This window comes from Gymnodraco acuticeps, unplaced genomic scaffold, assembly GCF_902827175.1.
Source record: "Gymnodraco acuticeps unplaced genomic scaffold, fGymAcu1.1, whole genome shotgun sequence".
Taxonomy (NCBI): domain Eukaryota; kingdom Metazoa; phylum Chordata; class Actinopteri; order Perciformes; family Bathydraconidae; genus Gymnodraco; species Gymnodraco acuticeps.
Window position 1 is genome coordinate 565,748 of NW_022992285.1, and position 25,387 is coordinate 591,134.

The following is a 25,387-nucleotide window of genomic DNA, read 5'->3' on the forward strand; positions in this document are numbered from 1 at the left end:
TTGACCTTAACGTTTGACCTTGCTGTGCAGGATGAAAGCAAACATAACTGTCTTACATGTACAAAGAGCCATGTTAACTAATAAAATGTAACCGTACAATTATAACCAATACGTTTACCAATTTCCTGCACAGCATTCTGTATAGTTATGTAAGGTGTATAAATGCGGCAGACAGCTCTCATGTTCAAACACACAACATAAATAAATCTGATATCTTTGAAAATACTTATAGTAATGTTGTCTAGAGTTTAACCAAACCAGGGAGCCGTTGCCAGATAAAGATCCGCATTAACGATAATATGCGTTGTTTTGCTGTAATGAAGTGTGGAATAAAAATCGTCATGTAACCTTGTTGTTTGAATGAATCTATAATGAAAATAGTTATGTCAAAGCCCACCAGATAAAACAAATATGGCTTAAGCGCACATATAACTTGTGTTTTTTATTATATTTTACAGTACTATATTAATTATCTTATTTAGCTTATGAGTAGGGGTAGCATTACGTAAGGCAGATGTGCGGTGAGAAAAGAGGAAACAGAACGGGCAGTGTAGCGGAAGTGGTACTGCCCTGAACGATACGCTGAGCGAGACGGAGGACGGAGGCTAAATCGTCCAGAGAGAGAAAAAAAAAGCAGGACTAAAAGTCACCAATATTGTAAGTGTAAGAACATCGCACTTATGTAAGGCGCAATATAAGAGCATATTTTCATTCGTAGCTTAATGTTAGAATGGCGTTTTCATCGTGTCTGGTTGAATCCTGCTGAGAAGCCATTATGATAGCGAGCTGGGTTTGTGAAAGGCTAACGGTTTAGCGCGCTGGCTAGCAGCTCATGCTAACCAGCAAGCTAACGGACGGTCGGATTCCGTGACACTTTGTTCTGACAGGCTCGTCAGCCTAGGCGGGCCGTGATACAGCTGCTAAAAATGAATTAAACGTGAAAGTAACGCGTTAGAGTACACAATTGTGTTTTCTGTGTATAATAAAAAAATGTCAAATGCCGATTGCCAACACCCTAACCGTGTTTTTTAACCGAAAGTCAGTCGTTGCTTTTGTTGGCCTAGCGAACGGACGTTACCGTCACACACTAACGCTACATTTTAAGACGACGCTAGCTAGCAAATGGTTAGCCACTCCTCCACTAGCTGTGCGTATTCATTATTACGACGGATGAGTAATAATAACGGTATCTAATTATGTTAGGTGTCATATTTATATTGTACAAAACTAATTATTATTCTGATCGGTCTCACATTGCAAGCTATATTTGATATCGGTTAGCACAATGTACCGCTCCGCTAGCGTTGCTAGCAACATAAAGGGAGGGCATTAAAACCTGACCCGTGAATGCTTCGCTTGGTGTACTAATTGTCGATTTAAACGACATTAAGAGCCACTAAAACAGTTTTGTTATTTATATTTTACAATATGGCAGTTGTTGATACTGTGAGTGGATTTGATTTAGTCACATTAAATCTAATTGGGGTTAAGGACTAGGAAGGATTGACAAACGCTAGCTAGCAGCTAGCCTTAGCCAGTGATGTGTATGGTTGACCCACTTGCCATGGGGCCCAGTTTGCAATGCTTATCCTCACTTTCCTTTGAATCCAATGGTAACCTCTCTTAGAAGCCAAAGCAAAATAACTTAATAATACAAGTTAAAAGAACAAATAAATGTCAATGTGAGGTCTGTTGTTAACATTTCCCCCTGTTTTTTGATTAACTATACACAACACATCCTAATACTGTTTTTCTTCTCCACCAGTCTAGAAAATGGATAAGAACGACCTGGTACAGAAGGCCAAGCTTGCCGAGCAGGCTGAGCGCTATGATGACATGGCTGCATCCATGAAGGCGGTGACAGAGCAAAATACGGAGCTGTCAAATGAGGAGCGCAACCTTCTCTCTGTTGCCTACAAGAATGTGGTAGGAGCACGCCGCTCATCCTGGCGTGTCATCTCCAGCATTGAGCAGAAGACGGAGGGCAATGAAAAAAAGATGCAGATGGCGCGCGAATACCGGGAGAAGATTGAAGTCGAGCTGCAGGATATCTGCCGTGATGTGCTTGTAAGGATTTTGTATTTTTTGTTTTGTAATTCAATACTTAATCATTCACATGTGAAAATGGCGCTTTGATTCTGAATATCACATAACTAAACTATTTAAACTTTTGTTTTCAGGGGCTACTGGACAACTTTCTCATTACCAATGCAAGTGCTGCCGAGAGCAAGGTGTTCTATCTGAAAATGAAAGGCGACTATTATAGATACCTGTCTGAGGTTGCTTCTGAAGATAAAAAGAAGGGTAAGGACATGCTTAGCATAAGAGATGTGTTCACTGACCATGTGCCTACAGCTGCATTAATACAATTAATAACAAGGGGTCAAATCCTTATATGAAAGGGATCAGTGGGGGTAATTATCCCCAAGTCTGCAGTTTCTTTCCCCCACATGTAGCATTTTTCAACTATATATTTTTGTTCTTCTCTTTCACTATAAAGATACCGTGGAGAATTCCCAGCAGGCGTACCAGCAAGCATTTGACATCAGCAAGGAGGAGATGCAGCCAACACACCCCATCCGGCTTGGCCTGGCCCTCAACTTCTCGGTCTTCTACTATGAAATCCTCAACAACCCGGACAAGGCTTGCAGTCTGGCTAAGGCGGTATGGACTGAAGCCCAATGTCATAATTTCTAAATCCTTTACAGGTTTACTGTGAATAAGATTAGAAGGCAATATTATATTACAATGTTGCTGGATTTTTTTGTAACATTTGAATAACAAGTGTAATATTTGTCTTTCAGGCATTTGATGACGCCATTGCTGAACTTGACACTTTGAATGAGGATTCTTACAAAGACAGCACCCTGATCATGCAACTACTAAGGGATAACCTGACTGTGAGTTTGAAGCACCATACTGTTTTGTCTCTCATTGATCCTATTGTATTACTCACAGCTAATTATAACATTATTTTCTTTCTCTGTTACCAGCTGTGGACATCAGAAAACCAAGCAGATGAGGGAGAGACTGGAGATGGGGAAAACTAATGGAATTGCACTGTTAATCCACCTACACTCTTATCTTAAACACAGACAGCTTATATACATCCCCCTCCACTCCATCAGCTCCTCCCACTTCTGTATGACAAGCAGCCTGAATTGCTCCTGACCAACTAGTTTACCCCTCTCAGTTCACTGTTAGGTGACAGGGTAATTTTTCAGTTAGCAGATTCAGTCACTTTGTGGAAACATGTTGTATTGATTAATGAGTCCATGTTGCTGTTGTTTTTTGTCGGCTTTTGTATGTCTGTATGTAGTGAGAGAGCATGTATGAAAAGATGTGAAAGATTGTATGTGTGGTGGTCTGGGGGGAGGGGGGTGTTGTGAATTCTAATCGTCCTTCCAAATCCCTTTGTCCCAGCTAGTTTGTTGTGCATTTTTCATCCCTTTTTTTTTTGTTATTTTCTTATTTGTGATTCCTCATGATATTTACAGGTTTTATTGTATGGTAATTAAACTGGCAGTTGATTTCCACCAATCACTGTGATGGTAGGCGTCCCATTTGCTTCACAATCCCAAAACAGTTTTTGTGTTTGAATTTTCAGACACTCGTACAATCCTGTATTAACAACTAACTGCAATTCTGCTGTGGGCTCATACAGAAAGGAGGCAGGCTGTATTGTGACACTGACATATTGGTGTAAGGCTCCTTGATCATGTTCACAAATTCACAGTTTCAAGGGACCCCTTAAATTGTCATGTTAGATTTGTCAGACATCATACATTCCACATGAATTAGGCTTTTGGAAAGGCAGTGCTCCTGTTTTTTTTTTTGGAACTAAGTATGGATTGTCATTGTAGTTTTACTCACTGTTCAGGTGCTGCTTGATCTCAGTACAATGAAAATTGTATGTGCGTTAATGTGGTACCATGTATTTTGCAAGATTGACTATCATCTGTATGTAAAACCTAAAGTAACCTTTTATTGATGTTAATTGAAAATGTCTTACCACACTGTATCAACCCTGCTTGCAAAAAATATTCCTCTTAAAGCGGTTGTTTTCTCCAACAAAAAAATCTGTGCCTGGCTTTCTCTTGCAGTATCTGTGGCTGCATCTGCTTGTTTTTTTAGAAATATCAAAGGGAATTAGTTAAGACCAGACAACCTAAATTGCTAAATCTTGACAACATTTTTTTACCCAGGTGCATCTCTCTGCCGTTAAAGATAGCTTGTGTTAATGATCGCCTCAAAAATCAGGTCTAATTTGGAGAGGTCAAGTCCTTCACTTAAGGAAAAAAAGTTCAGTGTCACAATACCATTTATCACCACTACATTCCACATATTGTAGTTGAAGACACCATTCCACATTATTGCTGACCGTCTGTTTACTCTGACAATGCTCCAATGAATTGAAATAATCTTGTCGGGAGGAAAAAAAAAAAAAAATCATGTCAATTTATTATGCTTGATGAAAATGCAGTTAGTGAATGTGGAACGAAGCCTGTCTGTATATCAGGTATTTACTTGCTTTGTTTTTACAAGTCTTATGGCTAAACATTTGCTTCTGTAACAGTCTATTACCCAGTGCACACACACAAGTGGTTGTGAAATTTAGAATAGCTCTAAAAAGCAAGGAAGAAATGGAGATAAACAATGGTTGGTGTAATTCTAGCTTTGTGTTTATGTATCTTAAAACCATTCTAGTTTCACTATACATGTAAGAAATAGAAAAAGTGTCAAAGAACATTCAGTGAAATAAAGTTTCGTTTAAGATAACAGGCAAATAACGTCTTCATTTTTGTTCACAGGAAATATTAATATGATTTAGTAAAGATACATTAAATTCACTGAGTTTTCGTGACAATGTATGATTTCAGTCTGGGCCTTGCAAACATCCAACAGGGGGCGAAACAAGAGATTTTAATACTTTTTATATACAAGAACTAGTTTTCATCGCGGAGTGTCACGCCTGTTAACATATGCCCCCTCACACAGCTTAATTGAAACGACGATACGCGGAGCAGCACTGCAGGTGTTCCACGTCCATAATTAAACGAAAACAACCTACCGCCCATGTGGAAAGTGTTGAACGGCGCTCGCAACCTGCTACTCTGAAAATCATACTTCAGTATTCCGAAGATTGGCTATTTAAAAGCTGTAAGTAACGTTAACTTTTAAACATTTTTTAATTCAATTGTCTTATTGAGATTTTATGCCTTCACCTCTACTTAATATTAGCTAATATTGGTTTTAAAGGTGCTCTAAGAATTGGTGCAAATGTAGCTAACTTTAGCTAGCTCTAGTTACTTAGTGTGTTTTGGTAACTAATTCAATATTTTATGAACTTTTAATTAATGCATTGCTGAATAGACCTTTTTTATAGTCCTAGATTTGTTCATTAATGCCCTGCCATATTGAAACACATTTTTGGATACAATTTTGGAAAATGCTAATTTGGCTGAGGCGTTTGGGCTCTCGCCATCTTTTGAGAAGCATATGGCCACGCCCTCTCGCGTCATAATTATGGGGAAATAAATCATTTTAATAAAACATTAATTGCTTTAACTTTCAGAATGTAGTATAATATAGCCGAATGTAGTATAATATAGCCAACGAGTCATTAAAGGAAGACCATTTTATACTTCCTGGTTATAAGATGGTCAAATTAACCACAAAACTTCCCGAACAACTTTGGGTATAACTGACCTGTTAAGGTTGTACTCACCTTTTGAGTTGGAGGCGTTCATATATTGCTAAAATTGCACAGATTAAGATAAGAAAATTGTCATATTATAATGTGTTTCTAATATAGAAGTTGCCTTTAGAATTTAGAGTTGAATCATAACAAGTGGTATATGGTAACCTTCTTAAAGTGAGAAATGGATCAAAAGCTGTTTTATTTAGGTTTGCAGTGGATATAACTTGGTTTTAATAAACGGGCAACAGGGAGAATGTAGTCTGCATACGCGTCAATGCAATACTCATAACATTCTTCTTTCTTTAACTAGCACTGACTCAAGATGAGCAGCGGTGGACAGTCGTACCCTCTCGCCTCTCTGTATGTAGGCGACCTGCATTCAGATGTCACGGAGGCAATGCTCTACCAGAAGTTCTCTCCTGCTGGACCCATCATGTCCATCCGCGTGTGCCGTGACATCATCACCCGCAGGTCTCTGGGATATGCATACATAAACTTCCAGCAACCAGCTGATGGTAAGTACCAAGTTTAAACTCTATTTTTACTACTGGAAAATTAATACTGGGCAGCACCATTTTTAATTACAGACATGAGCTGCATTTTTTACGTTTAAAATTAAACAAGAAACTTTATGAACTTAAAAATGTATAACAAAGAAAGGGAATTTTGTAGTTGGTATTATGATTTTTCTGGGGATAAGGGTGCAAATAATAATGTAAATGGAATAGGGATAAGTGTTGCCCAATACAACACCCCATGTTTTGTTGTGATGTTTATGCTTATTTCGAAAGCAGTATGGTGAAAAGTCCTGAACCTTTTAATGTCACGAATACAGAAATGGGAGAATTATTGGATTTAACATTTGAGTGAAGCGTAATTAGCATCTTTAGTATCAAACAAAACCACATCACAGACATAAATTATTGTGTGATTTGATAACCGATTTGATTAAAGGAAGTTCAATCTTTAATAGAGCTGTGATATAGATTTGCATGAGGAGCCGTGGTGCTTTATGAAACATTTGATAAAATATAAAAAGGGTTATTAATGTCAGTATTTTTATTTTAAAGCCGAGTGCGCCCTGGATACAATGAACTACGATGTCATCAAGGGTCGGCCTATCAGAATAATGTGGTCTCAGCGTGACCCGGGACTCAGGAAGTCTGGCGTGGGAAACATCTTCATCAAGAATATGGACGAGTCTATTGACAACAAGGCTCTGTACGATACCTTCTCAGCCTTTGGCAACATTTTGTCCTGCAAGGTGAGTTGCCTGGGTCATTTTCTTGGTATTCATTCATTTCATTATGCAATATTGGAAAAATACGTTTGAATACAACAGTAGGTGGTGCAGTACACTTTAAATGAGTGGCACAGCATTACAACGGATGATCACTGCAAAGAACCATTAAAGTAAACAATATTGACAACATTTGATCACAGTTTGCTTAGAATATTGTCTTTGGATGACTACATTTTCCAAAACAATAACATGATGATCATATTCTGACACAATAGATCTGTTCAATCAGTTTGTAATTGTAACGATCACCTGGCCCAGTACAAGACTACACTAGGTGCTTATTTGTTCTGCAATTGATGCATGATTTAAAGCCTTTTTCTTGTAGGTTGTTTGTGACGAGAAAGGGTCCAAAGGTTATGGATTTGTTCACTTTGAGACTCAGGAAGCGGCAAACCGGGCCATTGACACCATGAATGGGATGCTGCTGAATGATAGGAAAGTGTGAGTAAACTACCAGTCTAAAAGGTGGTGAAAATGTGACCTAAAAAAGTAAATCCAGGCAAAGACTAGTGCAGAATATGTATGTGTGTTTTTAACTTTATAAACTGTGAATGAATGCTGGATGACGTGTTTTGTTTTTTGCTCAGTCAAAAGACAGGTAAACAATTGGAATCTGGCAATGTCAACCCAATGGCCAATTTGCTGGGGCGAACATGTCAGTTGTCCCTCCTTAGGTCAGTTGATAGGTAGGATCTGTGTCGAGGTGTTTTGTCTCTGTGTTGTGATTTGAGGATTAAACAGGCAAAGCATGATCATCAGAAAGCTCTCGTGTCCATGCAGAGTAGGCGTTTCATTCATAATGGAAAGAGAAGTGTTCATTCATCTGTGAACAATAGTTACAGGAATAATCACTTGTGATAGAACAAATAGAAAATGTGTGTGACAGTTTAGTCTATATATCGTTCTATTTTCTGATGCTTGTCCTTATCTGCTATGTCCTTATTTGATGCTGTGTGCTTAAGCCAAAGATGCACCTTTTTTGAAAGTTGTCCTTCTTTATTGTCCCCTTGGTGATGGGTTGGATTTTCTTTGTAGTTTTGTTGGCCACTTTAAGTCTCGCAAGGAGAGAGAGATGGAGTTTGGTACCAAAGCGATGAAGTTCACCAACGTCTACATCAAAAACTTTGGTGAAGAATACACGGAGGAGAAACTCAAGGAAGTCTTTTCGGCATTTGGTAAGAAAGTAATTTTTTTTAAATCATTTTTGTTTTGCTCTCCCACTCACTTAGAGGCCTGTCTGTTTTGTATTGACTGCCACAGTTGGTATTAGATTTGCTTTCCTGTAACTTAGTCGATCAGACCGTCACAGACTGTTCTGTGCTCTCAGGCAGGACTCTCAGTGTGCGGGTGATGAGGGATGACAGGGGCCGTTCCCGAGGCTTTGGCTTTGTGAACTACGCTAACCACGAGGATGCTCAGCAGGTAAAATGTGCCACGTTTTCACTGTCCATCTAGTTCTATAGATGCCTGCCAACACTAGCTGCTCATTATTTTGACTTCAAGGCAGCATTGACTTGTAACAAACACACCAGGCTGCATCGATGTGCTGCTCAAAGTGAGCTTCAAAGTGTGTCACACCCACAAGCTAAAGAACTCTGTCTATCGCTTCTTATTACTTCTTTCCTCTCACCCACATGTAATCCCCTTCATAATTATCAACATTTGTGTCTTACCAAGCCAAAGTCCATGTCTGACTCCACTTCTGCACAACGTATACAAAAGTGAGGCTGCTACAGCGATAACAGTTCTTTGCAATCGCAACAATGCATATAAATATGGCCGCTGCTCTGACCATCCTGCTCTGTTGATCTGAATAGGAACATCTGTCTGCTCTCTATTTCTACAAGACAGACGACACGTAGTATCTCAAACATGTTGATGCTCCTCTTGTTTGCAGGCAGTTGATGATATGAATGGAAAAGATATCAATGGGAAGACCATCTTTGTCGGTCGTGCTCAGAAGAGACTGGAGCGCCAGGGAGAGCTCAAGCGCAAGTTTGACCAGATCAAACAGGATCGCATCCAGCGCTACCAGGTGCTGCTGCAGGGTGCATCTGGGCCCAGACATTTGAAGGCCTTTTAATGGTTTTACCTCAAGTGGATATTTTTTATAGAATATTGGTTAAATACTTGTAAAAAAGGTAGTTTTCATAATGGAGGCCTTACCCGAATTGTTGTGTACAGACGTTAACTGATGCATAATTTACATGTAAGCAGATGGATGACAAAATGCTAGTTTAAATATTCCTGTGTATGTTTGTAAAAAAATATATAAAGAGAACAGAAAAGAGATGGACAAAATGGTTGGGAAGCATAAAATGTAGTTAAGCTTAATCGTTCTGATTCCAGGGGGTGAATCTGTACGTGAAGAACTTGGACGATACCATAGATGACGAGAGGCTCGGGAAAGAGTTTGCCCCTTACGGCACCATCACCAGTGCCAAGGTAATGAGATGAGATTCACACACGTAACAATCATTGTGATTTTACTGTTGAATTATCAGAGGTAGGAATATTTTTATATTATATTTTTTATTTAACCTTTTATTTAACCAGATAAAAGCATTGAGATAAAATCTCATTTTCAATGCTAACCTGGCCAAGAAGGCAGCAACGTTACACATAACACAAACATATAAAATACAGAGAACATAACTAAGAAAACAAAAGACGAAAAGCAGTCACTACATTGTGCACATTAGGACAGTAAGAAAGGTACACTACTTATTACTGCAAGAGCAGCTGGTGGTAAGGACTTCAGACAACTTCAATTTAAAACATGCTATTGAGACAAGTGCCCTCAGTTTGAGGCTTGATTGAAGGTCATTCCAAGACCAAGGACCACAATAAAAAAGACTCCTTTTTCCAGCCTCAGTCCGCACAGCAGGTACCTGGAACCGTACAATACAACTTAATACTACTAGACAGTAAAAGCCCGACCATTAAACCTTAAGGAGATACACCATCAATTGTATTCTCCCAGAATGAAGGACTCACTGCCCATTGCAGAAGAAAGCTGAACATCACCTTATCCTTTTCCACTGCTAGTTACAATGTGATGGAGCATCAAACATCACTGTGGAGGATGGCATTCTCTTCTGAATTTCTTAAAGCATTTCCACAAGACAGTCCACTTGTACATAGATTTGTATGCGCTTTATAATGACTAATTTTAAACGCGCGGCTGGCCAGGCATAAATCATTTTTATTTTCTAATATTTATTCTCATTTGTCTTTTTCACAAACGTTGTGAAAAAGTTGAACATATGCAGTGAGGCTTGATGAAGAGGAGGGCAAATTATTGAGGTACTTTTGTATGAACTTATTATTCTTATAATGAAAGGCTCGTTAGTGATCTGAAAAAGAGCTTCAGGGTGGGTTGTGAGGATTTGGGCCATCCTGGTTCTATTCACAACAATCAATCAACTGCTTAAATTCAGGTCTGGAATAAAGGATTAAACATGCCATGGAAAAATGTCATATAAAAGCTTAAGGAGTATAAATCAGTGTCCTACAAAGAGACAAGCCCAAAAATATTTCCTTTTCAGTCATTAAGCCAGCAAATAAATGGAAACAGGAAATGTCTAAGGGTAGGAGAGTTTGGCAGAGCTTTAACAGGCAAAACAACATTCAGTGAATCATTTTTCAATATTTATGAGTCACAAGGTCTTAAGTAGGTGAAGTTCCTGCAGTGGCGTCAGGGTCACAAGTCCTGATTTCTGTGTCCTGTCTCAAGTCTACAGCTCTGATGTAAAGCGTCTTAAACATTTGTTTTTTTCCCTGCAGGTCATGACCGATGGCTCCCAAAGCAAGGGCTTTGGCTTTGTCTGTTTCTCCTCACCCGAGGAAGCAACAAAAGCAGTGACTGAAATGAACGGGAGGATTATTGCCACCAAGCCACTGTATGTGGCTCTGGCTCAGCGGAGGGAGGAGCGTAAAGCGATCCTGACCAATAAATACATGCAGAGGATCTCCACAATAAGGACCATGCCGAGTCCCATCATCGACTCTTTTCAGCAGGCCGGATACTACATGACTGTGCCTCAGGTACGGACCGTTATACAGTGAGAACAGAGAGCGACTGATATTCATCATGTGGAACATCACCAAAGCTTTTGGAATTATTTTCAATACCTTCTCTATTAAGCCACAACATTTATTTAACTTTTTCATACATACAGCCAATCATTTTTTAATAATAATCCGTCCCAATTGTTCATTTTGCCAAGTAGTTTAAAAGATGGAAATGTAATCAAACCAACCAAAATATTGCAGCAAAATGTTCACCTCTAAAACCAAGATATCTATTTGATAGATTGTATTAGGGGTGGGCGATATGCATTTTCAGAGATATATCTATCGTGATAGTGCACCAGGGTAGGATTTTCACGGCGGCCATGATGGCCGGTCTGGCCGTGAAGCCCCGAAAATAATTGTACGTCCTACGGCCACCACGGCCTGTGTGCCCCTGATACTGTTAAAATCTCAAAGTTGCTTTAAAAGCATCAGAGCAGTGGTTTCTGAACTGCGTTATGCTGCGTTCACAACGGACGCAATACAAATATTCTCACCCTAACCGCTGGAGTTTCACCGTGGCTGTCAGCTGTGTTTACTCCTGTCATTCAAACAGGACACTCTGGAGAGGGGGCGTGGCGTATATACATGTAAATACTGTGGTGGAAACCAACTACGACAAAATTAACCTATTTTACCGTGATTTAATTGTAATACACGTTTCAAAATGATGCCGAACTAAATACTGATAACGGTTAGTAAAAACCAAGCTGTCTAGTCAGGATTCAGACAGACAGACTTCATTTATTGTCTTGGTTGATTCTGTTGGCTTATATTTTATTTGATCAATAAGGTATTTATATTGTTTTTCACTTTTGAAACATATTTTCAGTTATGCTAAAGTCTTTAATTGCACTTCAAGTCTAAAGTTTACATTTTAATTGTTTGGCACTGACTTTTCCTCATTGATGTTTTATGTTTTATTTAGTGCTGTCAAAATTATCGCGTTAACGGCGGTAATTCATTTTTTAAGTTAATTGCATTAAAATATTTAACGCATTTAAGGCATGTGCAGAATGGCCCGCCCCATACATCCCACCAGTGGCAGCGCCAGGGTATGGCTGGGGTAGGCTACACCCATACCAAGAAATGGCTTAGCCCCACCATGCAAAATGATGTTAAAGTAAGCAAAATAAAGTCCGCCAACTCGCGCCGAGAATTGCACAGACAGCAGTTAGTAAGATTGATTTCAGTAGCCACTTGTCTGGAAATACCGAAGACCAGAAACGGTTTTGAAAACTTTTGTCACGTAGTGATCGTCTTCTCAATAGAACATCTTTGATAATGTCTTCTGGCCAATCAGAATCAAGATAACGGCGTGGTGTTGTTGCAGGAAGTCCCGACGGAGAATACTTTTGCTGTAGTACAGGTAACACATAACTGGTACGCAGGTTATGTGCGTAATCTGAAATGCGTACCGTCACTTGTGTCTCAAAGCGCATTTGCGTACCGACGTACTTGTGAAGCTTTTCCAGAAGGCGGTTCGATCACCGGACGACAGAATCGGTCTCCGTGTGCACAGACAGGCTGCTGTTAACGTCGGTCTGTACAACGGAATTGTGCCAAAACTACGCCAATCAGCTGCTGAGGGAGACTCCCTCCCTTCACTGGAGAACTGCGCTAAAACAGCGTTAACACTCTGTGGTCACGAAGTACTCCACTAGCGCCCCCCCCCCCCCCTCTGTCGACTTTCCTGAAGTACTCCCCCGTTGATAGAAATCAACACGTAATGAATTAAGACCCCACGGTTTGATGATTGATTGGTGCTCTTTCATTTTGACACACATACATTTTTTACAGTAAACATGTTAAATGTATATATCCGCCTTCTTTCATTTATCTTTCCATTCCCACAACAATATACATAAAGAAATGACATATTTTGGACATAGTTCGAATGGTGATTAATCATGATTAATTAATTTTTAAGCTGTGATTAATCTGATTACAAATTGTAATCGTTTGACAGCCCTAGTTTTATTTAGTTATGTTTTACTCTCCTTTTCATGTTTATTGATGTTACATCACTGCTAGTGCTACCTAAAACAGAAAGTGAAGTTTTATACTGAGAAACTGTGCCTTGAATATTTTATTTTATTTAGCAAGAGAGTGCACTTTACTTGGTGAATAAACCAGTTTTAACGTTTGTTGTGTAGGGTGTAGGCCTACCTACTTGAACACTGAGGAAGCCATATCAAAATTCCTGTTGAATTGTTCATTCAGGGATTCATTGCATAATTAAAACCAGCTTGAAATGGTATTTTGGTCTCTTACTCCTTTTTATTTTAGTTTTTGTTACCTTGTAGGTGATTGTACTGTTAAGTAACTTGAAAAATAACCATAATAACCGACATGAAAAAATATCGTGATAAATATCGTCTATCGTGATACCGCTTGACAAATATCGTGATATTATATTTTTCAATATCGCCCACCCCTAGATATATATATATATATATATATATATATATATATATATATATATATATATATATATATATATATATATATATATATATATATATATATATATATATATATATATTGTGATTCAGAGGTTGACCTGCAACATGTTTCCATACATTTTTTCCCTAGCAGCCTCCCACACGCTCTTTCTACAACCCCAATGCTGTCAGCAACATGAGACCAGTGCCGCGTTGGACCGGACAACCACAGAGACTGCAGGGTGAATGGGTTGCATTTGATTTATGGTGACATGGATGCATATATGGATACATGTAGCATGTGTGTAAATGTTGTATTCTTTGTTTTTAGGCCCCTACTCGAACCAGTTTGTTGGACCCTCTGTTCCCCGGCGTGGACCGACCCCCATCGCTACGGTCAGGCAGGCCTCCACTCAGGCTCCACGCATCATAAGCTGCTCAAATAAGACCAGTAAGTTATGTATGTATTACAGCACGATGAACACCCGTCTTAAAATGTGCCATTCACGTGCATTGTAAAACCACTTTTTTGTTGTTGCTGTATTTAGATAACATCGGCACCCAGACCCAGGGAGGGCGCACTGATGTGGCTGGTATGACCAGAGGAGGCCAGTACAAGTATTCAACTGCAGTGAGAAACGTCCAGCAGGTTGTTAATATACCGCAATCTATGGCAAGAATACAGGTACTGCACTGTTCTCTAATCCTGATACTCAATCAGGACCAGGAAGTACATCACTGTTTGGGTTTACCAGCTGTTTCTGGAGCCCTGGAGTGGAGTGCACCAGCTGGGCGTAAAAAAGTAGGTCTTAGCTACGTCCGACTTAGTGATTTGAATTTACACCGACTGCACCAAGCCTGACTAGTCACGGTCGTAACTGCGCCTAGTCTTAAGATGCGCGTCCACATCAATACACGCAAAACAGTAATTGTTGCCAAGCAACACACGTCTACATAATTTAACACTCGAACTTCTCCATTCAAAGCGAGCTGGAAATAGGCCCCCTTGGAGTAAGATCTGAGCGCAATCAGCACCTGCAAGGTTGGGGAGAGCGCTGCATTTCGGTCTGATCCGTGCTGCAGGTGCGGGGAGATCTCCTCGTTTAATTCATAAAGCGCTTGTTTGCCGAAACGAAACCTCTATCAGCTCACTGTCCGAATAGATGTCCAGTGGGTTTGTTCCATCACGGACGACTCTTTCTTCTCTTAATGCCCTTTCGTTGTTAAACATGTAAACAAGATGCACTGCCATCGTTATTTTTCTTCTTGCCTGTTTTACGTTACTATGGATACTAGTCCGATTTACGCCTGCTCCATACTAGACGTAAAAGTTACACCCAGGCGCAACGCATACAAGGCTTAAGTCTAATGGCGCGTTTCCACTGCAGCGGGGTAGCCCCGTTTAAGCGCCCCTAAGCGTCCTCGCTCTGGCCTCGGGCTGCCTCGCTGGCCGGCCCAGGCCGTGGCGCATTTCCATTACAGTTTAGGACCTGGGCTAGCAACGCAGTGTAGGCGTGGCGATCAGCTTTTTGGCGGGCTTTTTGGGCGGAGCGACGCTGAGATAAAACTGCAGTGGCGTCATCTACATTTCTCGTTGTTCCGTCGAGCTCCCGCTGGATTTTATCATCCCCAATGAGATGAAGGAACGTCGTCACCTCCTCGGTCGACCACGGTGTGCTTTTCTTAGAAGTAGCCATTTTTGTAGCTCCTCCGTTTACAAAATGCTGTTTATAAAAATGCTGCAAGCTTGCTTCTAGATATATATGCGACACTAGGGATGAACTCGCGCGCAATCTTGTGACGATTCTCTCTGACCAACCAGCAGTCGAGAGTGTTGACGTCACTAGTTCAGCCCTGGCCCTGGTCTGAGGGAACCACGATTTTATGAGGCCGGAAAAAGAGGGAAAAAGTACCCGCTGGCCGGTACTAGGCTATATGGAAACGCCACCAAAAACCGGCCTGGCCGGTTGAGGACGCTTAAATGGGGCTACCCGCTGCAGTGGAAACTAGTCAAAGTGATGCACTAGTCATAACTTTAGTTTGGTCTTAACCTTCGGTTCTACGTCGGACGTAGAGTTACGACCAGTCTTACGCCCAGCTGGTGCACTCCACTCCAGTACCCTGTAAAGTTCTCTTTGGGGGGAAATTATGTTTCAAGTGATGTTAACAAAAACAACTATTTTTATCCAAGCAATGTTTATTGCATAATTATATACAGTACGTTATAGGATTATAATTATTGTTGCTTTCATGTGTTACCTGCTGAAAATTAAGCGGGTGAATGTGAAGCTATTTTTATTTTATATAGCCATACTTTATATATTATTTTGAATCTTGCTACATTCAAATCCTTAATGTAATATCACAATTAATTTAATTATTCAAATTGTTTGTAATCTGACGCTGTTAAATATATGTAGTTGAGGAAGATATTTGCCCCTGAGATGCAGACACTGATTGACAGTGATTGTCAAAAGACGACAGTTTGCAGCTGTGTGTTAAACTCGCTGTCTTCAGGTTGTTCCTGCCCCGATGATGGAGCCACCGCCCGTGCACTTTGGAGGCCGTGAGCCGCTCACCGCCTCCATGCTGGCTTCAGCTCCACCCATGGATCAGAAGCAGCTCCTCGGTGTGCCATGATTTCATTCTGCCTTTGTTCTTCTTTGATGTAGATTGTGTGAGTGCGTTGGGTTGCTAATCTCTCTCGCTGCTGTGATTCACAGGAGAGCGACTGTATCCAGTGATCCACTCCCAGCACCCAAACTTGGCTGGAAAAATCACAGGCATGCTGCTGGAGATCGACAACTCTGAGCTGCTGCACATGCTCGATACTCCCGAGTCCCTGAATGCTAAGGTATCACTACGTCCACTTGTTGTCTTGCTATTACACAGCTGGCATTAAGGACTACTGCAGATTACAGGATTTATGATTGTTGTTATGATCTGGTCATTTTCTCTTTAGTTCTTTAGAACAAAGGTTGGCACTCAATCAGAACTTATGCTCGTTAGGACAGGTCGGCCTATACAAATCAAAGTGTTATTTAAAAAGTAATGTAATAGGATAGTTTACATAAGAAAACATTTTAAACATAAAAAGGTCATAGTATAGCATTTCTTTAAAAAGCATGTCATGAAGATGATAATACATGTTATTTGTAAAACACCTTTCATTGCTAAAAGCAATCCCAAAGTGCTACAAGAGGCGTAATGGAAAGAAAAACACAAGTTTAATCAAAGGCTTTTTTTAAAAGAAAGGTTTTTAGGCCTTTCTTAAAGGCGTCTGTGGTCTGTGGAGGGAATATTTATAGATATTTAAATAAATCATATATAGTATGTTATTATAGTACTATGTAATTAAAAAGTCATAGTACATTATGTAACAGAGAAGCCTCAAAAAAGGTCATAGATTCAAAGGCTTTAATGTCATATGCACACAATGAGCTAAGTTGTTCCTCACTTTTGCTCAGGTGGATGAGGCGATTGCCGTTCTGCAGGCTCACCAGGCCAAGGAGTGCTCTCCTACCAAGTGAAGAAGCCCTTTCAGGTTAGCAACATCTTCCTCTTCCTGAGTTCGAAGACATTTTCCACAGGAGAGGATTCTTATGGTGCGTTCACACCGGACCAAAAAGCTGCTGTGTTCACGGTTTAGTTCATACATTCTTAGGTTTGCAGTTCATGTTTTATCATTATCTTTTCGTGGACAAACATTGCCAAGGCCCTCACGCCCAAATCCTACTGCAAGTATCTGCAACAGTAATTTATTCAGTTACCTGCGTTTTACCCTTCAGGCGAAAGCACATCAGCGAGCTAGGACTTTTGGTTGTTGTTGAAAGTGGCCTTCGTTACACTGGTCCAGAAACATTGCTGCACGTGTTTCATAAACAGTTTGCTGATTTGCCACTAAAGACTAATAATCTTATTTTTTCCAGATGTCAACGACTTTCTGGAGGAGGAAAAAAAAACTTTAAAAAACAGTAAAACTTTGAAAAAACTAAAAAAATATTAAAACTATTTTGTTGTTGCAATACCTTTTTGTTAGATAAAGTTCAAAGTATATGCATTAAACCTGTCTTGTGTCATTTGTTGAACACAAAATGTGCGGTTCATCCACAGGAAAGGCTATGTGCTAAGGCGGGGCAGTTAACCAGATGCACATTTGCAAACCAAACAGCTACATCGTACCATAACTGTTTTTATTACACTTCCAATAAGTTGTTTGTCCAAATTAGTTACGTTTTCTGGAAGAGTCTTCTTCCTCTTACTGCACTGATGAAGGGTGGGAATTGCCAAATAGCCTGTGATATCTTTTTTTGATGTTTGGGCCTTAAGCATCAGTGGAAAGGACAAGGTGAGTTTCTTTAGACCGTTCAGCCTGAGAAAAGATTAAGAATACATGACTGCTTTTGTAAATGTATCCCTGATAACTGCCCTTGATCTATTTTAAGTCACGCTAATAGTCATACTGTAACAGATCAACTTTCACTTAATTCAGATAATGAAGGCTAAGTTGCGTGGTACGCTACATGAAGCACAAAATAATGAAATCAGCAATTTTTTTTCAGAGGCAACTCCAGTTTATTGGTGTTGAAACATGGTGTCCAATGATGTTATAAATACTTTAAATCATAACAGCTTTATTTAACCTGAAAATACTTAATCTGAAAAAGGACACACAGAAAATGAATTGTCAAATTTGCCAAAGTTTATTGGGAGCCTTCATACAAAAAATGAAATTATGGCTGTAAAAAGTTACAAAGGATTATTGTCGACATTGATATACTTTTGGCATTTAAGGCCTATAACCCAACAGTTTTGTAACTCTTTTGCAATTTTAAATCTAAAATTGGTGATTTAAACAAGCAGATAAGACAGGAATATTTAAAAACATACAGACCAATAGATAACTGCAGATTACTTCTCGTGGTAGTTTACAACACAAACCCACAAAAAATGTGAAAAGCAACAAAACAAAAAAACCCTGCCTATTCTTCAATGGTGAACACAGGAGGTTGAGGCAACTTTTATTACACACAGCCATCTAATTTCAAAGCGTCTGTTTCAACGACACCTCCATGACTGCAAACAAATGTATTTACACTGAATTTCTTAAGCATGTCTCAGACTATCGACGTGTCGGCATTAGAAGCTGCTTCGCTGTGACTGAATCAGGGAAAAGGTTGTGGTAGGTTGGTAAGGGAACGTAGGCAGCCGTTATCATTTTGCCTGGAAACGAGAGAACAAGGAAACGTTAAAAAGAGCAAACTTTCTACCAGTTGTTTTTTATAGCTACATTTTAAAGATTCAAAAACTAATTTCATTGTCAAATACCTGCAAACCAGCGTCCATGAAGTGCATTTACAGTGGCCATCGCTGCTGGTATTGAGGGACACTTCACGTACACGTTACCCTGTGAAAGAAAGGAAACCTGTCACTATGGATCAACTTCAACATGGACTATTTACTTTTCTGTCCACTAGGGAAGTCAGATTTGCTTTGTGAGTGAACAAATCTCAAAAACCTGTAATTATTTACTTACTTGAGCAGAGTTCCTATCAACATAAATGTGAACAATCCCTCCATGTTTGTTACACTCTTCAATAACATCATCTTGGATCTCAGCGGCCCAGGTGAGATCGTTTTCTCTGAAAAATAAAAGCACATTTTAATATTTGAAAACTGGCGGTAGGAATGTTGTGCCAACTTAACTATACGAGACAAATTTGAAGAAATGTATAATCCTTACGCTTGTGGGTTGAACAGGTTGGAGAGCTGAAGGCAGTGAGTGGCCAGCGGTTGTGACGGGAGGTTCAAGCCATGGCTTTGCGCTTGAGAATGAACAGCTGAAACAAAAGTCATAATTTATCACAATATTTTCAAATACATGAATAAATATACAAAGAAATATTTTCCATCATTTAGACCCTCACATTGTTGAGAAATGTTTCCGAAGGGTATGGACCCGGTCATCTGTAGAGCCTGCTGAGCGGCAGGAGGGATCTTCAGACCAGTTCCTGAGGAGGGAAGGACTGTTATTTTCAAAATACTTACATATACAATATTACATATTACAATACAACATCCAGGAAACAAGCCTCAGTAAGCTAAGATCAAAATCCTGTGTCAGCTGTAACAGACAGAAATATTCACACCTACATCTTGTTTACGATGCAGAGCTACTTAGAACGAGCCTTGACTGCATACATCTTAATCCCTAAAAAAAAGTATCCAGTTAACTAACAAAACCATTTTAGTGGCTAGAACTTGAGCATATATATTTTTGTCTCATGACTGACACTTGCTGTTCAATAGGACAAAATGAATATAAATGTACTTTGTTTTGGTTTTGTACAGTCAAAACAAAGTGTTGCATGTGATGACGGACCTTCTGCTAGTCGAGCCATCAGCTGAAGGCGCCCCGTGGTGCCGAGGTCGATGCCGGTCCTCTCCAGCTCATCGTTGTCCAGGAAGGAGCTGGCTGTCGACGAGTCGGAGCGCTCTGTAACATGCCCCACCTTCATCGGACGTCCGGCCAGCTCAAAGCCGTTCAGCTGCTCCAGGGCCTTCTTTGCACATTCTGCATCTGAAAACTTTAAGAAGCAAAGAGGTAAGAATCAGACTACCTGAACTCTACTAAATCACTGTGAATGAAGTAGATAATTTAATTACCGATATGAAGCCATATCCTTTGGATCGTCCGGTCTCACTGTCCATCATTAGCTGGATTCCCTCGATCTTTAGACACAAAACACACCAATATAGGAGGATTATTATCAATGCATCTACAAATTAAGTTAGAACTATATGTGAACAGGTTTTTTCACCTTTCCAAAAGGCTCAAAGATCCCTCGCAGCATTTCCTCAGTGATGTTGAAGTGCAGCGAGCCGACGTACAGCCTCATCGGGCCTGAGCTGCCCTTCTGTAGATTGTTGGCCGCAGCTGCAGCGCGATTTTTCTCGGCCTGTTATTACATGAAGTTATGTAATCACGTTAATTCAGCATATCAATGTAGAACAATATAATTCATTGTAACCCCACTGTAATATGCCTAAAACAAGTTTCCATTTAGATAAATATGTTTGTTGGATATACGAGGTGCCCACCTGCGAGGCCTGGACGATGATGGGCACTCCTAACAGCCTCTGGCCGGTCAAACCGATAGCCAGCGGTACAGAGGAAGACTCCACAAACTCGATGTATGCGATGCCCTTTGACCTCCTGGAGTTTCTGTCCGATATCATTCTCACATCTCTTACCTACAGAGAGAAACAGTGACAGTTTAAGACATGATGTCCCCACACAGACTTGCTGGATTGTACTAGAAAATAACTTGAAAATCTACAGACTTTTCCGACAGCCGAGAAGAAGTCTTCCAGGTCTCGAGCTCTGATTCTCGCAGCCAGCTGCATACAGAACACTGTGCGGGCATCCCTCTCCTCTGGTGTGAGATTGTCAATCGGTTGCCTTTAAAAAGAGAAACAGCCAATTTATAAAAAAACATTAAAAATTAACAGTGTATTATGTGTGAAATTGTAAATATTGTGACAAATCAAAAAAGGTAAATCTTACTCCCTGATTTTGTTATACTGCCCGATAGCATCCTCAAAGTTTCTTGAATAAAAAGAAGAAATGTAAAAGATCTGTTTAAACCTCTCTTCAGGGTGCTATAGCAAAATCAGGAAATGCTGCCATTGGCTCATAAACAGTAATGTGAAGGTCTTACCGGATGGGACTCTTCTCTTTTTTGAAAGGGCTGCGGCTTTTGGAACGTTTCCGGCTGAAAAAATAAAGAACAATTACTTTACGACTTTTAAATATATTGAGTTTAGAAAATGATTTACTACTGAGGTCATAGTTAGTGATGGTTTTAAACTGGACTGCATTAATGGCCCAGTTGTATTTAGACTTTTCAGACAATGTTTCCATAAAACAGAGCACTGTAAGCTACATAGAGACAGCAGACCGCTGCATTATATGGAACCATAGAGGGTAAATGTCATCAAGTATAAAAGGTCACATACACCGGGCTCTTGCGGGCCCTGTAGCGCCCGGAGCGCTCCTTGCTTCGGGAGCCGCTCCGATGCCGCTCCCTGCTGCGGCTCCGTTTTCTTTCTCTGCTCTTGCTCCTCTTCTTACTCTTCTTTTTGTCTCTGCTTCTGCTCCTTTTCTTCTTAGAGCCTGGGCTTCGGCTCTTACTACGACTCCTCCTTTTCCTGAAACATGGTACAACACTGCTATCCTTGTGCAAGAAAAAGTGATCACATTAAATAGTAACAACTTGATATACGTCAGAACCACAAAGTGGCCAAATAATGTGGGATATAATATTTTAAAGACTTACTTCTTGTTTTGGCCGTCATGTCCATTTGCATGAGAGGACCTGATCTCATCCTAAGCAAGGTTGATAGAAGAACATCATGAGGACGTAGATGAAACATTTCAAGTCGTCAAGGTAAAGGGGGTGGAGGTGGGACAAGAGAAAATGCAGAATGTATATAATTAATAATAATAATAATAATACTTCAAAACTTCCTACTGTCATGTCTGGACAGTGTCCTTCCACCACCCCAATAGCTTCCCATCCCACTTCTGCTTTTTACAAGGCTGCTCAGTACTTAATGCAACAAAGCAAAGTTAAGGGAGTCTCCAACATATTAGCAGAGTTCAGGAAGCTTTCAGATCATCTCCACCATTCCCCTCCTTATAGGTCGTACCAAAGCCACTATTTGTGCTTAATCATGTGACCACGCATGGCCCACGACCACTAAAAGAGATCCTGTGTGGTTGGTGTCAGTCCAGTGATCTTCACCCATTTTCGTTCTTGGACTGTAAGAGCTCGATGCCACCTCTGTCACACATCTTGCCCTGAAGCAAACAGGGATTCACACTTCTTAGTAATATTGACGCCCAAGGAAAATAATGAAGAAATAAAAAAAAGAAATAATCCATCAATTCAGCCACGTGTTATACTGCCATTATCTTTAGTCTGAATAAAGTATAAGTAATATTTCCAATCTTTTGACTTAAGGAATTATTAACTACTGAAAAAGAACTGACTATAAAAACAATGATGCAGGATAGTCTATTTTACAACCATTCTAAAAAATATATCAATATCTTTGGTTTTGTGTAGCATGCAAAATTAAGATGCTGATTCACATAACAGTTGACTATGGAAAAGAGGCAGTATTCACATTCACTTGCAAGAAAAGTTAATTATTCACCTGTGTTTTGCCATAAAAACATGACATGGCACATGTGCTGGAACCATGAAGCTCCACAACTGCAATATCTGCATTTTCAAGCATACTGTTGTCAAACTACAGCTAATGGATTTAAAACAGTTATAGATTGATATCACAATTCAGTATCCCTTAATGACTTAAAAACACAAAATTATACAGGTTTCTAACTAAAGAGCAGTTTCGTTGAAGTTGAATTACTTCAGGCTACAGAATTATAATTTTTTGTTAAAGCCAAAAAGTCCAAGTAATTTCAGAAGTCGTGTTTTAAGCGGTTTGTACAGGACTGTTGAGAAACAGTGTTGGCATGCAGATTATAAATCTGAATACTGCCTCCTTTCCTGGACAGGTAAAGATTGGCTTATCAACCATTGGCATTCACCTTGTTGCAACCGAATAGGGATTAGATGTTCTAGGTTGAATCTCTTTTACTCCTAAAGTGAACCACAGTACATCAGTATATGCACAATAACTACCTTCCTTTTTTTCACAGTTCACAGTGGAATCAAAGATGAATTCATGGGAGTAGAGGTGAGATATCATTAGGGAAGTCTATAAAGAGAGATAGATGCGGATTTATTTATAATTCTGTATTGCGTTTTAAATACTCAATCACACCACACAACATTCAAGTAAACTTTGTCACAGTAAGCAAATATCAAAGGACTCAAGAGTAAATCATAACAGTGAAACAGGCCTCATATCTCTTTCATCTGAAACCCACCTTTCTGAATGGAGCCTCCAGCATGGCCTCAACGTCAAAATCATCAGCCATGATGATCCTGTGAAACAGAAAACAATGATCTTTACAATCAAGAAACTTGTTTTGAATGGCTTATGAAAGAGGCGGTACGGATTCTTCTTGAATCTTTGTTATGCAGTTGAATACAATCAAGTTTGAAAAGAAATGGTTGAGAATTAGGCTAAGCAACACGGTTTATCTAATAGATATTATACACACTTAAAGTAGGCTACATTGGTTCCTACTGATAAATTGTGTTAGCTGTAATTAGCCCTTCATACTGTACGAGTCTACAGCTTTATACCCTTGACTGTTCAGTTGTTGTTGTTTTTTTAGATGTACATATTTACCGGTTTTGTTTGGGGGGTTTTCTACTCTTTTTGGCATTGTGTGCAATGGCTTGTTTACATGCTGCTGTGGCGAAAACAATTCTCAAATTGGCCTCAATAAAGTAAATCTAATACAATGGATAGATGTTACGCTATGTTACATTTGTTTATCAGCTTTCCTACCTACCTTACCTGGTGTTTACAGCTGTATCTTCTTAGGGTTAGTCATACAAGTACACTCGCATTCAATGACAAAGGTAAATCACATGAAGTTACTGAAAGCTAGATTCACGTCTGCTAGAAAAACAGAGCTACGTCAGTTAGTTCGCAGCGATACGAGATAGAGTTGGCCCAGACTTCCTTACACATTTCGTTTATATCATAAATGTAATCTTGAATGAGATCAATTAAGTCACAGATTAAAGAGAGCTCAAACGTAGATTTAATATTAATGATAAACACGCGTTGCACTCAACACGGAGCTAACCCTCACTAGCCACCTTGGGGAGCTACATCTCCGTCGTGTTAAGCTTGTATCATTGACTGTTATTATTAATTTACCGCATCGTTCGACTAGTCTGCTCACATGATTATACATTAACGTATACACATCGTCAGTATGAATCAAGTTCAAGACATCATTACCCTGAAATGTTTACAAATGGCCGAGTAATGTTTACATTGGGGAAACAAGTTAAACAGCCAATATGGCTAACAGCATTTCCGCGGCAGCGAGCTAGCTTAATTAGCAAACATTGACGTTACCGTTTGAAATTGATGAAATGATGTGCCAAAGTCAAAATATCAATGGAAAGGTGCTGCAGAAGAGACTTGTCTCGACGCCTCCCTCTAGGAAGATTACACAAAGCTAAGATCTATTCACAATTTTCGAAGTTATGTAACCTTTTATATGTTAGCGACTCGCCGTGGCAGGTCGTGGCCTGGTATCAAAAAGCTCGCCTTCCTTCTTCTTCGTCTCCTTCTTCTTCTGCTGTTTTGAGTCCAGCGGCGATGTGTATTTGTTGCCTTAGCGCCACCCTCTGGAGATGCGCAGCGCTTCATCTCTCTCTTCCTCAAACAGGCAAACTACACACAGTGTTGTAAATAAGTAAGTACACTTACTTAAAGTGGACCTATCATGCTTTATTTGAAATATATAGTTTAGGGCCATACCTATATAAAACATGTCTGTGAAGTGTTTTTTTCAAAATACCAAACAGATCACCCATTGTAGCCATGCCTCATATTGCTCAAACCCCTTTTTTTGAAGCCCTGTTAGAGAAACGCAGATTATGGGTCCTTAGCTTGAAAAAATAAAATAAGAGGAGGCGGAGCAAATGCCTGATCAGAATTCTACCGGAGATAAAGTTAAATTGTGCTGTGATAAAACGCCATCCTGTTTAAACCACATCAAGGATTATTTCTGAAATAGTATAGAGCTCAAATGCTTTTTCTCTTTCAGGTTTATCACAAGGTGAGTTCTTTTTTATTTCCTGCTTTTTAAACACATGTGCAGGATAGGTTAGCTCTGAGTGTTAGCGAGGCTTGCTAATG

At 39.8% G+C, this 25,387-nt stretch overlaps 3 protein-coding genes across 14 annotated transcripts; 2 read left to right on the plus strand and 1 right to left on the minus strand.

The window, feature by feature from the left end:
• Positions 1–509: 509 nt before the first annotated feature.
• Positions 510–4,779, plus strand: LOC117540757 (14-3-3 protein beta/alpha-1). Of its 2 annotated transcripts, none has more exons than XM_034207571.1 (6): positions 510–657; positions 1,766–2,067; positions 2,181–2,304; positions 2,501–2,664; positions 2,805–2,900; positions 2,994–4,779. In XM_034207571.1, exons 2-6 carry the CDS (start codon positions 1,774–1,776, stop codon positions 3,048–3,050), a joined length of 735 nt encoding a protein of 244 aa, XP_034063462.1. In that variant the 5' UTR covers positions 510–657; positions 1,766–1,773; the 3' UTR covers positions 3,051–4,779. The 2 variants fall into 2 exon arrangements, with proteins under 2 accessions (XP_034063462.1, XP_034063463.1); XM_034207572.1 differs by having other exon boundaries at positions 555–663.
• Positions 4,780–5,037: 258 nt separating this feature from the next.
• Positions 5,038–17,496, plus strand: LOC117540758 (embryonic polyadenylate-binding protein-like). 3 transcript variants are annotated; one of them, XM_034207573.1, is made up of 17 exons: positions 5,038–5,160; positions 6,012–6,216; positions 6,772–6,965; positions 7,330–7,445; positions 7,592–7,678; positions 8,040–8,179; positions 8,332–8,426; positions 8,902–9,039; positions 9,354–9,449; positions 10,791–11,051; positions 13,677–13,764; positions 13,854–13,982; positions 14,071–14,207; positions 16,040–16,151; positions 16,246–16,376; positions 16,990–17,066; positions 17,452–17,496. In XM_034207573.1, exons 2-16 carry the CDS (start codon positions 6,024–6,026, stop codon positions 17,050–17,052), a joined length of 1,980 nt encoding a protein of 659 aa, XP_034063464.1. In that variant the 5' UTR covers positions 5,038–5,160; positions 6,012–6,023; the 3' UTR covers positions 17,053–17,066; positions 17,452–17,496. The 3 variants fall into 3 exon arrangements, with proteins under 3 accessions (XP_034063464.1, XP_034063465.1, XP_034063467.1); XM_034207574.1 differs by lacking the exon at positions 17,452–17,496 and having other exon boundaries at positions 13,854–13,973; XM_034207576.1 differs by lacking the exons at positions 7,592–7,678; positions 17,452–17,496.
• Positions 17,497–18,202: 706 nt separating this feature from the next.
• LOC117540765 (RNA-binding protein 39-like) lies at positions 18,203–24,831 on the minus strand. Of its 9 annotated transcripts, none has more exons than XM_034207597.1 (18): positions 24,737–24,831; positions 23,487–23,544; positions 23,239–23,314; positions 22,235–22,385; positions 21,862–21,911; positions 21,542–21,733; positions 21,244–21,297; positions 21,090–21,131; positions 20,867–20,984; positions 20,624–20,776; positions 20,344–20,481; positions 20,189–20,254; positions 19,905–20,109; positions 19,450–19,533; positions 19,266–19,362; positions 19,059–19,164; positions 18,851–18,929; positions 18,203–18,745 (listed from the first exon to the last, which is right to left on the minus strand). In XM_034207597.1, the coding sequence occupies exons 9-18, from the start codon at positions 20,927–20,929 to the stop codon at positions 18,645–18,647; spliced, it is 1,092 nt and encodes a 363-aa protein (XP_034063488.1). In that variant the 5' UTR covers positions 20,930–20,984; positions 21,090–21,131; positions 21,244–21,297; positions 21,542–21,733; positions 21,862–21,911; positions 22,235–22,385; positions 23,239–23,314; positions 23,487–23,544; positions 24,737–24,831; the 3' UTR covers positions 18,203–18,644. The 9 variants fall into 9 exon arrangements, with proteins under 9 accessions (XP_034063488.1, XP_034063479.1, XP_034063486.1 ...); XM_034207588.1 differs by lacking the exon at positions 22,235–22,385 and adding an exon at positions 22,745–22,812 and having other exon boundaries at positions 24,599–24,827; XM_034207595.1 differs by lacking the exon at positions 23,239–23,314 and adding an exon at positions 22,745–22,812 and having other exon boundaries at positions 24,599–24,821.
• Positions 24,832–25,387: the final 556 nt, after the last annotated feature.